Source organism: Rhipicephalus microplus, chromosome 4, assembly GCF_043290135.1.
Source record: "Rhipicephalus microplus isolate Deutch F79 chromosome 4, USDA_Rmic, whole genome shotgun sequence".
Classification (NCBI taxonomy): Eukaryota; Metazoa; Arthropoda; class Arachnida; order Ixodida; family Ixodidae; genus Rhipicephalus; species Rhipicephalus microplus.
Window position 1 is genome coordinate 131,367,396 of NC_134703.1, and position 19,493 is coordinate 131,386,888.

General features: G+C 45.2%; 1 protein-coding gene across 1 annotated transcript in view; it reads right to left on the minus strand.

Annotated features, from left to right (window-relative positions):
* Positions 1-511: 511 nt before the first annotated feature.
* Positions 512-19,493, minus strand: part of LOC119172360 (uncharacterized) — a 102,920-nt gene continuing 83,938 nt past the window's right edge. Inside the window, exons 2-3 of the mRNA XM_037423422.2 lie at positions 11,213-11,290; positions 512-7,553 (exon numbers count right to left, since the gene is read on the minus strand). Of these exons, the coding sequence (XP_037279319.2) occupies positions 6,991-7,553; positions 11,213-11,290 (641 nt within the window). The 3' untranslated portion in view covers positions 512-6,990. The remainder of the gene's footprint in view (positions 7,554-11,212; positions 11,291-19,493) is intronic.

A 19,493-nucleotide genomic window follows, 5' to 3' on the forward strand; every position in this document is an offset into this window, starting at 1 on the left:
CTGATAGTGGTGTAGGAGTGGTGATTATTTTGTTACGGGATGGGTTAGCTGACAAGTTACATCAGCAGTATGTCAGAATAGTCCAAAAAACATAAAAGAAATGACGCCATTCAGGCAGGTTTCCAAGTGATGCTTTTCAAGTTTCCGTATGAGATTATTAAATTTAGCGCAGCACCGGTCTTTTGCTAAAGCTAGAAGACAAAGTGTAAGTCTACAACATTTTTTTTTAGAATAGAGTAGTCGTGTGCACGGTTGATGTGTCACTGTCGGGCATGTGAGTGACCGCCAAGCCACAACATCTATTCTCGGAAAGTACTCGTGACGCGCTGGAAGAGCATTAGGCAAGGCTATACCAAGGCACTCGGTCGTATGTACAATAAACTTTTTTCCGCTATAGCAATAATAATAATAATAAGGATATATCCCAGATTCATGACAAGACACGACTACTAGGAGAGCGGGCGACTGTTGTCGGTTTTTGCAAATCACTATATATATGACAAGAAAGGAGTTTCGCGTAGGCACTTTATTGTTGAAAGCAATCTGAACTCTCTCAAACGAACAAACTGCAACATTCAACCACAAACGACTTTAGCAAATATCTATACCCTACACACTTTATAGAATAGACTACTTGCACTAGCAGCAGAAAGGGGCCTTTTTTTTAAGCTGTAAGGATGAAACGAAAACACAAGACGATGACCGGGAGCAGAAGTTTATTTGTTTAGTTTTATAAAAGCTATATTAGTCCATTTGATTTTAGAGATAACTCTGCAACGCTCGGCCAGTGCAACTTGCTATATTGTTGATAATGACATAAACTCCCTTGAGATCACAGAGAACGAATCTCTATAGCGCCGCTTCCAAATGGCGATATTTTACTGCGTTTCCTAACTGGTTTATACAACAAGTGAAAAAACGCCCAACTAATATTCATTGTGCCGCAGCATGTTCGGATCGAAAACATACAGTATTCACAGAGGCGCGAGCAGGAAAGTTTACCTTTCTGCATTCTGTTTATGTTGCTAGCGGTGCAGAAAGTAAAAACACGAAAAAGACGCAGAAGCGTGAGCTGCTGCCATTTGGTACTACAGCAGTGAGAACCTTCAAACACGATACATTTATTTTAAGCAGATAGTTTTAGCGGCAGCACTAGATAAAATGGCTTATACTTATTATGCCATTTTTGAAAGCAAGCTGGTAATTTTCTTTTATTAGTCGCAATGAACATTGCCAATTAGCTTTTAAAAAAGTATACTGAGGATGTAGGTTGTGCTAACAAGACAATTTTGCTTTATAAAGAATACTTGTGCCACTGTTTAAACGCACACTTCTTAAAGTATGCCTCCATCACATTGAGTGAATTAACCTACTTTTCTCAACTGTATAACACATCAAAATGGCTTGTTTTGACATGGCGTATATTCAGTCATCTCGGAGATTTTACGCCGTTGAAACAATATAGCCTCTCCCACCGTCATTGTTATACTACAACGTAAACACAATTAATTACAGCCACGTCGTTTTGGGGGTCGGCTGCGTGCAGCATCTCAGGAAATTATGCCAGCTTCTTACTTAACTCACTATCGGAGGAAAAATAGACGTTATTTAGCATGCTTGCGCACCAAATCTGTGACAATCTTGTATTGTTTTAAAGAAGAATAAATAAATAAAATTCTGATTCAGCGACGCTGCGCATGCCTTATGCAATCTCCTCACGGCAACAAGCTATGTGCCAAAATGCACGTTTCAATGTAAGCCACAGCGCCCGTTCATCCATGTACAAGACTGCTCTTTGTCAATAATTTCAGAAGTTGTCATACTCTGAAAAGAAGGATTTTCGTGGTGCTATGAACATCTCGAGACGGACGCGAGCAGCAATCGTACTGTCTACTACATTGTGCATGCACGCACCAGCCCCACATTCCCGACTCTGCGTCAGTGCATGCACGCCCACTGCGTAGATCATACACAACGTGCGTGGAACGCGGACGCGCGCACAATGAACGCTGCGGTAGAAATAATCCATTAGCTCGTTCGCGCAAGAGGCTCTCGACAAACCATTTGTCACAGTTAGCGACAACACCTTTGGAGGTTTTGAACGGCCACGACATCTGAAGATGGCGTAAATCAGACCGAGTTTCCAGGAAGAAAAGAGGAGAGAACAAAGGCATTCTGAACACTTTTCTATTGCACAGCGAGCCTTCCTGAGCACAACAATAGTAACGAAAGACAAATCTGAACACAGAGCAGCCGCAGAAAATACGTTGCGAAATATGAGAACCGCGGATCATATAGCTTTCTTCATAAATATTCAACGTATCTCGGCTGAGACAATCAACTACATTGTGCACGAACAGTAAACGGCGGACTATATAACATAAGCTCACGTATAAAAGAGGCCGACTGATAACAGAATCACGTGATAGGAGACAGCGGCGAAGACGAACTGACGCGCGACCGCACGCCGCACTTTGCTGGGAGCCGCTCAGTAAGGCACTAAATGTGTAGCTCGGGAATCGAAGTGAGACACGAATATCGGTCGTTTCAACAAGCGTCGCAGGCGTTACAGACAGTCGCCGTTCGTTGTGCAAGCAGGCGGTTGCTTGCGCGGTGTAGCGTAAGTCGCTCACATCAACGCTTTTAAGCGAGTGAAAAAAACAAACAAAAAAACAACAGACACAATCGAGAGAGGCGTTTCTGTTGGGTACATGTTATCTAGCGAAAAAAATCATACACAAATGTGCACGAAAGCGGCAACTATACAGACATACACAAATGTTTTCATCTCCTATCGTTTCTATAGAGATAATTTCAGTTGCAACTATATTAGACGAACTGTTACCCGACGAACTAGGCCCGTGTGCTCAGATTTGGGTGCACGTTAAAGAACCCCAGGTGGTCGAAATTTCCGAAGCCCTCCACTACGGCGTCTCTAATAATCATATGGTGGTTTTGGGACGTTAAACCCCACAAATCAATCAATGTAACCCGACGAACTTTCTGTCGTCCGCAATGTATACAAAATGTACGTACCTCGCTATTGAGGCGTGTTCGAAGCCACACTCTGCGCTTAGGAATTCGAAATTGCGTGCTGAGGTTATCGCAATTCTGGCGGCCGTAATGTCACAGTGTTGCAAGCCATGCCAGCCACTCAGATTACATGCGCAGCATGCGCATTCTGCGTTGCAGTCACAGTGCGCTGTTACGCTGAAACGCTGCCTCTGTGCTGGGTTAATTTGTAGCGGCTGATCTCTTACTTCTCATATATGTTAAATAGCAAAATATTGAATGAAACCTGCATTTCACAATAAATTGCGTACTATAGCAAGTATGCCAGAATCCAATGGTCATCACGCCTGCCCGTTGGTCTCATTCACACGTCATATAAAATGTCGTTCGCGTAGCGTATCGGAACAGGGGACAACATAACGATATAGTAACAATAATTTCGGGCAGTGAGAGTGTGCCTCGTCCTGCGTCGGAATGCAATGCCCCGATGGGCTGTCAACAGTGTTTTTGAACGTTTGGATGACGCGTTTCTTCTAACTGGAAAAGCTGTCCGAAAGAGAGCGACGCATAACCGTCTTTACAATTCCACAGGCTCGCGTGGCACCGGGCTGTACAAGTTGAATGACATTCAAAGGGATTCCTCGCAAGAGCGGGTCACGAAACTCCTCACTTGGTTTACCGGGTCGCTTGCCACCGCACAGCATAACATCGGCAGTCAGTGCGACAAGCCGCAACCGGCGCCCGCAGAAAAGCAGCACAGTATCCGCCTTTGTGTCCGCAACCGATAAACCAGCCGGAAGACAAGCCGGCTCACCCTTTTCTCCTAAGCACTGCTATCTGCGGCACCTATGGGATTGATTGCCGGTCTATAAGAACGCCCGCGGTGGGTCGAGGACGATTTGTTTACGGGAGCCGAAACCCAGGGTCGACCGATTTGCAAGCCGCCCTTCTGTTTCTTCAGTCGCCGCCGACGAGACGCGAGCAGCGGACCGAGCGACGGGCGCGCCACCAGCGGGGCCCAGACTCGGTGGCGCCGTCGGAGCCGTTATTCAGCGGCGGCGGCGGCGGGCTTCGAGGACGAGCAGTCGTGTGCGTACACTGCTCCCCCTAGTGGAGGTCAGTGTGTGCGTATAGCCGCGCCGGCGCCCGACTGTACGAAACGCATCCGCACCGTCGCGCTCCACAAAGGACCGCATCGCACCGAGAAGCGCGTTTGTTATGACGGACTGCTTTCCCGACTGCGCCAATTCGTTTATACACTACCACGGGTGAGCCAAAAGCGATAACTCGGAGCTCTTTGTTTTCGTGTGGTCCGCACACCGTATATCCTCCGTTCGCTCGGGTATGGGCCGTTCGTTGCTTACTCCTGGCACCACTTCTGAGCTCGTTCTCGGCACGGCTCAAAGGCAGCGTCTATGTGAGGGGATGCCATCTCAGAGCGCACATTTTTTTTTTTTTTCAACCTTCGCCGTATCTTTGCTTAGGGCTTTGCTTTCGTACCGGGTCCATTTAGCGCACTGTTCGCTCCACCGTGGAAGAGAATGAAGAAAAAGGCACGCAGAGCACAAACGCGTATACGGGTTGCCGGACGGACGGACGCCACATTTACCCGAATCAGACGACCTACCTCGCACTCTCGCAGTTAGAGGGCGCGCACGTACGCGCGTGCGTACTTCTGCTCTCGTACACACACACACACCTCTTCAGCGGCGCTTGTGCTGCTTCTGTTTGGGCCTTCTCGTTATGTTTTGCTGGCGATAACCGTAATAATAAGAGGGCAGCGGAAAGGGAGGAGGGAGCGGGAACGGATGAACAGGGCGCAGTTATGGTAATGCGCCTTCCGCGCATCCATGCGTGCCCGCGATCCCAATGACCCCGTGCTGTTTGGGCTCGCCAACGACGACTGCGCTGCTGCTGCGGAGGCTGCTTACGAGCGGCACCTGCACAACGGCATGCTTATCGGCCAGTACACACCATATGCGTGGGCATCCCGGAGCGGCGCGGCTGGTGCGGCTTTGTGCGCCGCGTGAGGAGATTCATTTAGCCGGAAGTGCCACTATAGGGTGGTCTCATTTGAATAGCCTAACGAGCGGCACCGAGGTGCCTTTGACGGCTAGAGTCTCGTACGCCAACGAAAAGAAGGTTGACGCACTTAGAGGCTATAACCTCGTTTTGCCCTTCCAGAATGTATACATTTTGTCTAACACCACCAGCTGAACTGCAGTGGGCGAAATGGCTCGCGCACTCGGGTATCAGATGTGGAGGGTGGTGATAATTTGCACTAAAGTTCTTTCTGAGGCACTACATGTGACGGGGCAGTACGTGTTACATGGGTAGACCAGTAGGGTTCTTTGAATATGCTGGGTATTAAAGCATTTAACACCACTTGCTGTTGCTTTACGGTAAAGCGACGTTCTTTAGTAGTGGAATGTGCACAACAGGCGAGTTGATTTTGATAATACCGCGACTACATCTCTGAAAGTTAGTATATACTGAAGACCACGTATCAAGTAAGTCGGGATTGTATTAATCTGGAGTGAATACATGAGAATACATTTGTTCTCACATGCATACGTTTTCAAAGAGTCTGATAAACGATTCGAAAATATTTTCATTGCGAAAATATACTTCCACAGTCTAATTATATGACACGACATTTTATACGCTTTGTGGGCGGTATTTAGAGTGTCAAGTTCAGTAGCGCCCGCGTAACAGCGACCGAGCGCCGGAGCTATCAACGTAAGACTTTTTTTAAGAGAGAACGAACACAACGCTTTTTTATTCAGCTTATTGAAACCGGCTGAAGTCCACGTATGTTTTGAATATAACCAGCTTAACGGGCAGCAACGAACAAATAACAAAACACAGGACAAACTACACATCATTTTTTTTTTCATCAGGATTACATTCTACGTATACATTTGCACCTCAGGACACGTTCACAGCAGTCACTTTACTTTTTTTTTTGTGAGTATACGTATAGTGCCCGAAAAGGCTGCAAGGCATATATGAGCGAAATACGCATTCTAAATAACTGACAACATTTAAAAATAAAATTTCTCGATCGTCCTATACTGCCGCAAAAATCAACACGACTGAGCTGCGGAAACACTAGCAGCCATTGAATACAAAAAGTGTCATGAGAGAAGCTGGCGCAAAATAAATGCCCGTTGCACATGTTCCTCCTTGCTTCTTTTTTTTTCTCTTTTTTTATCCGCTCACTCAAAGCAAGCGCGGCATTACGACTACGAGAGGTACATTCTCTCAGTCTATGAGGCGGTAAGACATGACACGACGTGAATGCAAACGATTGACACACTGTGCCACTTTGGTGATGCCGCGATCACTCCTTCTTCGAATGCTTAAGGCACTCGGTCGTGGGAGACGGAATTAAAAAAAAACAAGCAAAAAACGGGACAGTCTCACAACAAAGGATTGCACGAATGATTGGCATGAGAAAAAAAACGAACAATAAATCCAACAAAAGTTATAGAGCTTTGTATTGCTATACCTTTTTGATTGTATGTCTTATTGCATTGGGCTTCACGCTGACTCCCACTGGAAGCACGCTGACCCGCCGTGCACGCTACAGAAGGCTTACGCATACACGCTACAGGCACACACTGTGTACAGCTTTCTTAAATAGCGTCTATTATATAAAAGACAAAGGCACCTCAGGACTCGATATAGCGGTCTCTAGATGACGAAAAAGGGGAGATCTGACGATGGGTGTACGAATGAGGTGATCACTGGACGGACTTTGCAACCTTTCATTTGTCCAGAATGAAAAATTATCTGTTAAAAAAAAAACAAAGTTCTTGACTCGACGGCGAAAAAAGAACATGAAGGTCAGCAAACTTTACGCGCACTTTTTGCACGTCCACGTATTCAAGGCCGGATATAGCCGGCCCTCCGACGAAGCACGGTTTCAGGTGCGTTCCTTCGTCTCGGGAGATGTTCGTGTGCAAAGAAACAACGTCACGCGCGCGGGAGCGCTCCGCAAGATGGCGACGGCGACGCACCCTTGACGTCCACGACGCCCAGCGCCAGTGAGAGAGGCCGCTGCGACGTGGCGGGCGGATCGCGAGTGTCGAGGTCGTCGTAAGGCTCGTCGGGGTTCAGGATGACGTCGTCGTCGTCGTCCTTGTCGCTGTCGTCGCTGTCGGCCAGTTCCGTCCTCGGTGCTCCGTCCGAGGACCTCCCACCGCCGCCGGTGCGCGTCGAAGTCGCGGAGGAAGACGAGGACGAAGACTGCGGCAAGGCGGCGTCCGCGCTCGAAGGAGTCTGCTTGCCGGAGTGCTTGGCCTCCAGGCGCGCCTGTTCGTTGATCTCCTTGACGGCGCGGAGCTCCTTCTTGAGCTTCATGCGCCGGTTCTGGAACCAGATCTTGATCTGGCGCTCGGTGAGGCACAGCGCGTGGGCGATCTCGATGCGCCGCCGCCGCGTCAGGTAGCGGTTGAAGTGGAACTCCTTCTCCAGCTCCAGGGTCTGGTAGCGCGTGTACGTCTGCCTGCCGCGCCGCCTGGGACAGCCGTTGGGACCTGAGCAATGAAAGAAATAATAACATTCTGGTTATAAGAGGCACGCGGAGAATGAATATTCGTGCCGTGAGTCCGGCAAGCAGAGCCCCTAAAGCACAGACTCGCACACACATCCAATTCATATCCATTCATCCATCCATCTACCCACCTTATCAACCTACCTACCTACTCATTCACTCATTTATCTATCCAGCCCCCTCGCCACTACTCAGGGAAAAAGATCAATTCTTAACCTAAAATCACTCGTGACAACAAGTTGGGCGCAGTTGTGATACTTGGCAGATTATCAGAGGAAGTATTTGTCTAATGGCGAACACAACTTTGAGCGTGAGGCATGTCGTTGTGGGCCCACTCACTTCCGCGCTTTCTGTGTGCTCTATGTCTGCAATACCTTTCTTTCGAAGTCGTGCATATCAGAGATACACGACATGCTTCGTCGCTTTAAAACAGCTCGAAGTATACATGGCATTGTAAAGTTGTTACCACTTTTCTTTCTGTTACTTCTTCAGTTCTGAAAAACGTTATACTAACCAATGCCAGCTTATGCGTTAAACATAATCTGAATACAAAAACACTGTTTCATTTTTGCAATGACGCCATTGCAATCAGTGAAATAATTTTGTGTGTTCCCCACACCTTCACGCACATATATCACGTAAAAACTCGGAGGACGGTTCAGCTTCGCCTTCGAGAATAGAAAGCGATATAGAAGCTGAACCTTTGCTGCGCAGCTCTAGCAGCGATCCTTGAACCTTTTTGCTGCGCAGCTCTAGCAGCGAGTGTCTAATTTCTATGATATGTGCTCCTGTTGTTTATTTCAATCACTGTAACCATTCTCCACTTGTGATCATCTTGAATGTAGCGCTCATTTCTCTATACGTTCTTATGCCGGTTTATTACAAACCACTGTTCTTTTTTTTTTCTTTCTGAAAGTGGGTAAATGCCTTACCTGTTTTATATTTATTTGTTTGACGATTTGTAAACTTATAAAATGTATATCCACCCTGCCAAAACGCTATGTTAGGGTTGCAGTATTCATAAATAAAATAAATAAATATTGCGTAACAGGACCTCGTGCGCGGTGCGTTCAACCGTTCTGCGGGAAAACAAGCCTTTGGGCGCAAAACTTTGTCCGTTTCAAACTGTCCTGGAACTCACACTCTGCGAGTACAGTTGCGAAGTGCCAACTACGCCTTATTTGCTCTGTTTTTGTGATTTGGCGAAGTACCCACAACGCGTTCATGAATTGCCACACGTAGCTGCACACTTTGTGGGGATCGAGTTTGAAAGCACTCACTTGTAGAGCGACTCCCGTACGTTTTGACGCACAGTGCGATTCTTACATGCTATATATATATATATATATATATATATATATATATATATATATATATATATATATATATATATATATATATATATATATATATATATATATATATATATTACGTGCGTCAAGGAGACTCCGAGACTCCCTCACCAGCATGGCATTCTTAAATGGTGTTTTTACAAGTACACTTGGGAGCGCTGGCGTGGCTCCAATGTTAGTACACCTGCTTACCACGCAAAAGACCCGGGACGACTGATTGTTGCTCGAACCGAATTTCTAATATCATTTATTTATTTTCATACATCTCGCTTCGACGCTCACGGACAACGCTGATTTTTTGCTCACAGCCAACGTCACCGCCACCGCCGACACCTGAATTTCTACGAAACGGGCTCTTTAAGGCGATACCATTAAAATAAAGGGCGTCAATATTTTTTCTTGAGAGTGACCCCACTCATTGCTTGTCAGATAGGAGAAAATAGTCAGATAGGACAAAACCAGTATAATGTCTCGTCGATGCAGGAATTCTTCGCGGGACCCATTTCGACTGCACCGCGATATAAGCAACGGTAATTCATGCAAGCAGTAATGCATGTGCACGCACAACAAAGGTGAATCCTACATTTGAGCCTGCGTGCGATTGGATCGCTGAAGTGACAGTCCCGCGTACTCTTTAAGTTAATGCGTTCAGTCTCGGATACAACTATAAGGCTCTGCGCGAGCACAATTAAATAAAAAAACTGCGCACTTTGACGTCACAAAGAACAATTCCGCGTTGCACAAGACAGTTTTCCTATTTCACCAAGCAATTAGAGGAACTCGCCCCGCCACGGTGGTCTAGTGGCTAAGGTACTCGGCTGCTGACCCGCAGGTCGCGGATTCAAATCCCGGCTGTGGCGGCTGCATTTCCGATGGAGGCGGAAATGTTGTGGGCCCGTGTACTCAGATTGGGGTGCACGTTAAAGAACCCCAGGTGGTAAATTTCCGGAGCCCTCCACTACGGCGTCTCTCATAATCAAATAGTGGTTTTCGGACGTTAAACCTCACAAATCAATAAATCAATCAGAGGAACTCATTCGGGTGGAATCATAAATAACAGCTATATGGTTCGTAATTTTCCTCGAGAAGAAAAGAAGCGGTCTCGAGGCTCCTTATCGCGTGCCTCAGAAACACACAATTCACGGGTTGTGATGTGCGAGCACTTCTATGCGTACATTCGGAATGTGAATAGAGTGGCATTACCTGAATAAGAAATATGCACACCGACACTTCAGCGGTGGATGGCTGGCACGTTTTCGCGTTCTTTTGTGAAACGGCGAAATTACCGGCGAATGAAAACCAGTCATTGCGCGCGCTTATAAAGCACGTTTACGACGCGGTTCTTACGACATGTGTCTTTTTTTCTGCGACGCTTCGTCATTCGCCATTAAATGGAGTCGCCGCCGGAGGGGAGTGTTAAATGAAACCGTGTACATTTTGTACCCCGTTTCGCCCATCTACCCAGGCTGACTCATACGTTCGTACACGTTTAGAGGCGTTTTGTGAGCTTTCGCGCACCTGCATCGGGCTGAATTTCTCGATGAATTGTGGGCTCGGAATAAATTGGCGTGTCTAATAGTGGCTCCGAGATAAAAAAAAAAAAACTGAAATTTGTTAAGGCACGTTGCTAGACAATATAGTTGGTTGGTATCCTTGTAATTACACGGAGCTGCGCAACATGACAACGACTGACTATGAGAATACACGTAATAATATATGGAACTTTACGTCTCCAAAACCACGATGTGGTTCTGAGTTGACAATCGTGGTGGTTCGGGTGTGTTGGTATGACTTGATCAATAAATTCCAAGCACACTAACAGTGCTCTATATAAGCGTGTGTGTGTGTGTGTGTGTGTGTGTGTGTGTGTGTGTGTGTGTGTGTGTGTGTGTGTGTGTGTGTGTGTGTGTGTGTGTGTGTGTGTGTGTGTGTGTGTGTTTTGTCCTCATATGTATATGTGCGCTTACAACTTATTGATTGTGGGAGACGCCGTAGTTGAGGGATTCGGAAATTTGGAGCACCTGGAGTTCTTTAACGAGTAATGACATCACACAATACACAGGCCTCTAGCGTTTCAAATGCATTAAGAGTACTCGCTTTCACCGCTAACTTTCAGCTACGGCCCTTTGTGATCGCATGTATCATTTATAAAGCAACAATATCGTAATAGCACGATCGTAAATAAACACTTAGTCGAAAGTTCGCGCTGTGCGCGTGTTCTTATTTACTCAGTGACGTTGCGCTGCTGCATGTAATCCTACAGAAAAGTGAAAGTGTATATAATACAAACCTGAAAACAGGTGGAACGAATGCGGATAATCTTCGACGCGATGATGTAGCTTGTGAGCAGCGGCCCGGAACGCAGAACCTGCGGGAAAGAAAAAAAAAGACAACGTGAATAAGTTGATCCAGTTTAAGTGGCTCTGTAGTGCATTCACGAAGAGATGTTCGATTATTGGTGCATATGGAGATATATTTACATGTACTAAAAGTAAAGCGGGAATAGAGGGTGACAGTAGTAAAAAAAGTGTGAAATGGTCTCACTTGGAGCGACATTATCACACAAAGTCCCCGTGAATTATCCACGTTTACTCAATACAGTTCTCTCTCCCTCTATTTCACTTTTTATTATGTGTATCAAGATCCAATGGTTGTACTACATATGTGGACACTTCAATAAATCCTTTCTGAGTGTGGTAACATGATTGTAGCGCTGTTTTCCGTGGTTGATAACAAAATTTTTCACTCGACCTAACAGTGCATTTTTTGCCACGTCATAGGCAGTTCAGTAAACGCTCCCTGCCTTTCCCTCATTTTATTCTCTCTCTCTTTAAACAAAAGGTAGACGACCCTTCTTCGACTTTCACATAAGAAATAGTGCTGGTCATTTGCATATCCTTCAGAAAGAATGCTATGAAAGTTCTTCCATGAACGGCCCATACGATGAAAAAAAAAGCGAAATGAAACCCAGTGTTGCATATTGACAAAACGTGCATTTAAGTTGCGTCACAATTCTGAGATATGAAAATTTTGATTTCATCAAATGCGAGTTTATTAAACTTCCCATTTAGAGAAAGGCATTCTCCCAGGCATGTTAATGAGGGCTAAAATGACGATATGAATATAAAAATTGTGAGCCTTCCGAAGGTGAGAGACGAAGTCAGACATTTAAACATAGTAGTAGAGCGACATACATCCTTTAGCGATCGATATATTTCACGTTTGCAATCTTCCATCTCGGCCCATCAGAACTAACCGTAAAAACAATGGTAAAATACACTACAATACATAATGAATACTCTATAGCAACGGATCAACAATGGACTTTATACACGAAGCGAACCGGCATGTTTATCTTTGTATCAAACATTATTTTACCAAACAGCATACTTTTGAAATAAAAAATCAATGTTAATAATCACAAACAGTGAACGTCACTACTTAGTTGGTACGCATGGATTAAAATTTAAAAATTTACGTCAACAGCCATGTAAACTAGCCCGACCTTGTTGGACAACCACGACCTTATCTTCATGGAACAAGCTATATCATTTTAAGAGATTATCTAGCCAAAAGAAAAAAAATAACCATGTTCGAAACAACGAAACAAATTGTGTTTCGCGGTCACGGATTACGAATGGTCTAAAAAAAGTTCACCCGGCTGTTAGGCTTTTCAGGTTTCGCTCTCATGCCCTCGTGCTAGTCATGTGCAAGGTGTCATGCAATTATGCAGTTGGCATGCGCAGAAACATGTCAAGCTCTGTCTGGCACAGACCTCGTCTAACTTTCCGTCAAACAGCACGTCATTCAAGTACTGTTTGTACAGACGCGTTTGTTTTGTATAGCAGCTCTTCGTGCGTTGGCTTTCCAATACAGAAAAAGGCCGGCAGAAAATTGAACAAACTTTCTTTAACTTTGATTAACACACTTTTTTTACACTGCACTGCGCACTGAGCACGGAAATATGCCGCTATATTCGAAAATGCGTGTATGTATAAAAGTTCTGATCACATACTAGACAGGTTTCAAAACTCAGACTAGAACCCAGAAATAGCCTCAATGACCTGATTTGTCTTAGTACTAGCAGGGGGATGATTATTTTTTCTTCAAAATTTTGTTGTCTTTAGGTTACGTGTATCTGTTTATGCAGTCACGCACTCCTATACTGCAGATAAAATGAAACGAGAAACCAAAGTACAAAAAGATGGTCGCATGGTCATCTATGTAGATACCAGTGACGCGGCTCGAAAGGTGGTGCAAAAATATCGCCCACAGCGTGGATCATGTGAGAAGCCGCGCAAGTAAGAATAGAAGAAGTAACAAGGATTATAGCGAACCTTTCAAGAACATTTGTTGTACACGAAGTCACACAATTTTCTTTCATCAACTCTCATCTCGCTAATATGTACACTAAACAAACGCGCGACGTAAATATAGTGTATATACGTTCGCGTCAGAAGCGAATTCATGCGTGTATTCTGAAAGCACAAGAAGCACCACTCTGAACATTATACGCTACTTGTTAAAAGTTAGCTAATAATGCATATGTATACCGCATCGCTATTTTCGAGACGGCGGGTGCGTTTTCAAGCCTGCGGCAGCCACGTCTTTACGGCGATGAAATGCAAAAAATGCTTATGTTAGTAAGACTTACCCCCGCATTCACAAACGCTCCTCGACTTCCACCCTTCACTTGCCAGAGTGAGCACTGCGCTATACCGCTCAGCTGAAAATGACGCTGCGCTACTCAAGAATCGGATCAGATTGTCGCTGATATGCAGTGACTTGCCGTGCCTAGAGATGGCGCTCCCATCGGCTTTCTCGAGTGAAAGAGAAGCGTTGAGTGAAGGGACGTTCTAGAATAGGTGCATAAAAGAAGGGAATTTCCATGGCTCATTTCTGTTTATTTAACAACATTAATGAAAACCAGCAGACACTAAAGCCAAAGAAGGTATAAGCGACACTGATTTTATTGTTTTATTTTAACCGTATCGTAGTAACTGTGACGTTGGAACAAATGAAGTAAAGTGGACGAAGAAACAACTTGCGGGGAGCAAACCTGATTCCTTTTGAGGAACGCAGGCGGTCAAAATTGATACGCAGTTCTGCATATCAACGTACATCACAATGACATCATGGTATTTTTTTGGCAAAACGCCAGACTTGATTGAGTGATTTGATTGACTTGTGGGGTTTAACGTCCCAAAACCACGATACGATTATGAGAGACGCCGTAGTGAAGGGCTCCGGAAATATCGACTGCCTGGGGAACGCTAGAAATTTTCACCTCTAATATTTCCGCCATGGTAACATGAGCCATATTAGAGACAGATCATAACATGCATCTATATATGCACGGCCAACTGCATGATCACCATGAGAAAGAGCTCGAAATTAAATGTAGATAGGTTAATCTCATTAACTATAGCCAACTTCATGTTGTACACGAATGAATGGCTAAGCGTGTAAAAAGAAAAGAAAAAGTCGGAAAACATACCAAACAAAAAAACATGTTCGCGCGAACCCGAGAAACTCAGGCGATAGCGGCTACAGCTGTTCGTTCCGTACTGATGATAGCGAAACAGACACAAGCGCATATGACGAACAATAATGAGGAACCATCTAACATGATTTCTGTCACCGCGTGGTACACCGGCTGTAGACGTATCGAATGTCATATTAGCAAAAAAAATGAAACTACAAAACATAGGGAAAGCTAAACGCTGCTGGACTCGCTTCGGTGCTCCTGTTGCCACGCGACGCAACCACACGCTGTAAAACCAATCTGCCGCTTTCACTATAGATGCATGCATGGTGAAGTATTCACGGCAATAAAAGCAGAAAAAAAGGAATGCTACCCAAATTTTTATATGAGGACGTATTAGGGTAACGGTACCATAAAAGGTATCATCATAAAGCAAAAAAAAAAAAAAGCTAACGGACAGCACGCAGTATAACAGACCACAGATATTTTAAATTTTGTTGACTATAGAAACGAGCGAGTTCAAAGTGCGTTGTCATATTGAAATATGTGGAGAATCCAGCTGCGAAGCTTATATGGGGGCGTTTCGGCTTCCGTAGGCTACACAGTTCGCGTGTACGGCGCGACAAAGTGCCATCCACGAAATCTCTTTTATTGTTCTCGTTGTTACTCAAGCTGCAGTGTACGTACACGCCTCAACTCAAGCATGGAAGAGAGACAACTCGTCTGCATTCCGAATTTTTCGTTGTCCCTTCTTTTTCGCGTTAGAGCGCCTGCGGAGACCGGAAATTTGCGCAGCGTGAAGATGCTTATCAAAATAGCGTCAAAAACAGGAACGGCGTTATGCGTGGGTTAAAAACAAAATCGGCAGAATAAAATAATAAAGGAGGAACAAGAACAAACCAGGTGAAATTTAGATGGAGGCGCTCAAGTGCGGTGCCGTTAAATGTATACCTCGCTGCCCTATCTCTACAGTACGAAGGGAATTTCGTGGTGCAGGTGTTTTTATAATGGACTGGTATAATAGAGATGCCCAGACCGGAGAGTTAAAAATGGACTTCGTTTAATCGCGCGGACACCACTTTTCGCACGCACGTGTGACGCTGATATCGGCATCCCGGGTGGTAACGGCGGCACTCTTATTCGGCGCTTGAAATATATATCTATGTAGCCTTACACTTACTGTTTGTGGGTACTGTTATGTGTTTCAAATCACGGAGCCAGTGACAACGATCTATGTAACGCTTCATGCTTGATTTTTATGTTTTTGTTTTGCCTGCAGTCATTGCGTTCGTCTGCACTTTGTATGAGATTAATATGATCACATCGAACAATCAATTTCGTTTCTACACACGTACGAATTCAGACGCGCGTCTTGCAGACAGACGTACGGACGGACGGACGGACGGACAAACAGGCAGACAGACAGACGGACGGACAAACAGACAGACAGACGGACGAACAGACAGACAATATAGATAGATAGATAGATAGATAGATAGATAGATAGATAGATAGATAGATAGATAGATAGATAGATAGATAGATAGATAGATAGATAGATAGATAGATAGATAGATAGATAGATAGATAGATAGATAGACGGGCGGGCGGACGGATGGACAGTGAACTTTAATCAATCCAGAGGAGTTGCGCGTCTTGCAGGATTTTTTTTTTTATTTCTCGCCTATAATGTTTCGAAAATACGTATGTCATCTGTCAAGTGTTACATGCATAAGCTTCTTTTGTGGTTAAAAACAATAATTTATGCTTCCACGGTAGGTTAATTAAGCGGTTTTATAGGCCCCAACACGCAATTACGTTGTGAGAATTCTCATTCTTAGTGCAAGCGTCGCGACAGGAATGGAATCCAACTTAGACTAAGCAAAGCAACGTCGTTAGCTTAGGTGAACCACGGCAAGGAACGTGGTTGCGGCGTGTCATATCAAATGTTTATTAACCCCTCTTCCCCCTCTTCTCTCTCTCTCTTTACCTGTTGTTTACATGCTTGCTTGCTTCACAAAGACACGCATGCTGGTTGTAAAAATTGCAAACGTACGTGATGTTGCACTACTATGCTTTTAATAATGTGCAGGTGCAAAAACAAATTATAGGCGCACCAGTTAACTCTACAACAATGTACGCAGCTGCAACTAACCAAAAACACAAAATGCCTTCACTCACCAAAAAAAAAAAGAAAGAGTGTAACTTCAATGACGAGATGTGCTCAAGTTGAATACATTGAAAATATATTGACACCAGAAACTTCTGAAGCTTGTGAAAGTCCAGTACAGACTACTTTGCTTAATGTTAATTAAATATTATTGACAAAGTGACTACCCGAACAAAGAGGTTCCAATTTTCTTTGAGAAAAAAAAAAGCCGGTATAACAAGCAATCAAACAAATATACTAGCCATATGACTTAACAGTTTATTCATGAAAGGGTACTTATATTTGAATAAGAACACGTACTTTATCTACTCTTGCACAGGGCAACTTGGAAGAATGTGTAGCTCTCAGTTGTTAGCTGTTTACCTGCACCAGAATCTGGAAGTCGGCAGCCCGGCAGCTGCCTTTTCGAATGCGCAAAAGGGAGAATTTAGAGGCCAATTTCGTTCATCTGTCTTGCGTTGTGGCAAGAAAGAACGCGTTGAAGAAAGCGGCGCACTTGTGTCTCAATGTAAGTGTCATAATAATAACAATACTCAGGTGTACATATTGTACAAGCAGACCGAGTCTTTAAGCAAACGCGTGCGTAATGTACGTTCGAGCTTCAGCCGACCCTTTACTTTCGTTCACGTATGCTCTCTCCTCGTTTTCCCAACAGCGGTCTACACTGCGGGTCTGAGAATCTCGCGAGCCTCGGCTGCAGCGGAGCAGAAAACTCTCGTCACGACCTCGTGAATGCGACCTGCCTGAAGTTCGTCGGAGCCAGCTTCCGTCGGGCAAAGTACGTGTAAGTCAGAGAGTGCATGAGTTCGTCGGAGCCAGCTTCCGTCGGGCAAAGTACGTGTAAGTCAGAGAATGCATGAGTTCGTCGGAGCCAGCTTCCGTCGGGCAAAGTACGTGTAAGTCAGGGAGTGCATGAGTTCGTCGGAGCCAGCTTCCGTCGGGCAAAGTACGTGTAAGTCAGAGAGTGCGTGAGTTCGTCGGAGCCAGCTTCCGTCGGGCAAAGTACGTGCAAGTCAGAGAGTGCACGCTTATAGACGACACCGGCTGCCGCACAGGCGTCGGCCATCGAACAACGTCCATTAGCGAGCGATCCATAATCAAGTGCGCGCGCTAACACATCGCATGCACATTGCGGGCACGCTTTGCTGACACGCGTGACACGCATCGCGTAAAAGCTTGTCGACCGCTGGCAAGCTTTATAAAAGACACTGACATCGACAACAGACACGCGCACCCTTGGTCATGAAAGAGCTCTTTTCTGGAATGTCTCAATCCACCCCATCTATGCCACTTCAAGCGATATGCCAACGCGCAGCCAACGCATGTTATCATTTAAGCTTGTACCCTTTTTCTGCCCCCTCGGCATTGTTCTTTATAAATGAGCTTCATTGCACGCTTTCGAGCACGCGAGCCAAAGAAGTACTTATGAATCACGCTTGCAATGAAGCTACTCCTAATGAGGCTGACAGCAGCCGTAATGTGTGTGAATCAGTCCATGCCGAGCAAGTGCTCCCCGGCGTGTAGGTGTATAAACATACACAACGCAACGCTATACGCGACGCTGCGCCTGCATGTATGTGGGTGCACCTGTCAATCTAATAATCATTCACGACACCTATATAGTTGTACACACAATGCGGTGTTCCATAGAGAGCTTTCTGTGCACCTCAGAGAATAGACATGTCGCGCGGACCTCGAGACCGCTTTAAGGAGTGATTGTTCTCCTCGCTCGAGATCGATTAACGAGAATCACATGCTTGTGCTTGCAACGTTCCGGTTGCACGTCTTTCGACTGCATGCGCGCATACGCAGAACAAGCGAGCGTTTTTGAGACCGCTGTGTAACTCGCTATTCCTCGTTCACTCTCCCGCCCCCCCCCCTTTTTTTTTTTGCAGGTGCCACGGAAGCCGTTGGAAAATGCGTGTCCCCGTTGCGTTATGCATGCAAGCAGTTGTTTCGAAGTTCGCGATGCTTTGTCCTCCTCGACGGTAGCTTGTTTTTTTTTCTTTATTTATTTCCGCATAACTCATCTCCTCACGTTCCTCATCAAGGAATGATTCAAAGAATTCGCCCTTCGAGTTCACTCACCAAATCGCGAGCTCAGGTTCATTAGGACACGAAGCGGTTTGAATGAAACGCCCTTTACGCCTCGAGCAAGACGGGAGTGGAAAACCTTTAATGACAAAGAAAATGCAACAGACTAAAATTTCAAAAAAAAACGGAATACCTAACGAGGCAAGGTATGATTTAAACATAACAAAAGTGCTTCAATAATCTTTAAGGCGCAAACGTGAGGCGTGCACGCCGGCATGTAGCAGTAAAAACGGCTTCTTAGTCAATATGTTGAGAAGGAGTTTTAAAAGAGTGAACCACACAATTCGACCTAGTTGCTCGTTCACCACCATCAGACTAATACAGCGCATACTCAACTGTGTCTCGTGTCCCTTGTGCCTGTCTACGCGTAATGTGCGCTGGATTGTCTTGGGACCAATAGTGTGAAACATTGAGCAGACTCAGCAAATTCACACAGAAGAAACCGTTATATTGAAAACCTTTATACCGCAGAACGAAAATATAAACATTCCTCTTCGTTTCTCTCATGTGAATGCCGCAAAGATATTGCTCGGATTTGCATAGAGAGACATCTAACAAGCATAACTGACAAAAAGAAAGAGCGAAGTGACGCATTGGTTCAACTTTCCAAACTGAGTCATGGCTTTCCAAACTGAGTCGTGGCTTACTGGGGATGCTGGACATGCCCACATTGCTGTCATCATGACGTCGCTCTAATGCGCAACTATACGTCATGCGCTCACCAAACAGCGGTCCGTCGTTCGAAGAAAATTCTCTACCTAAAATATCGTCCCGACTGACTCGACAGTGGCAGGTTAAAGAACGACGCCACGGCGCCTAGAG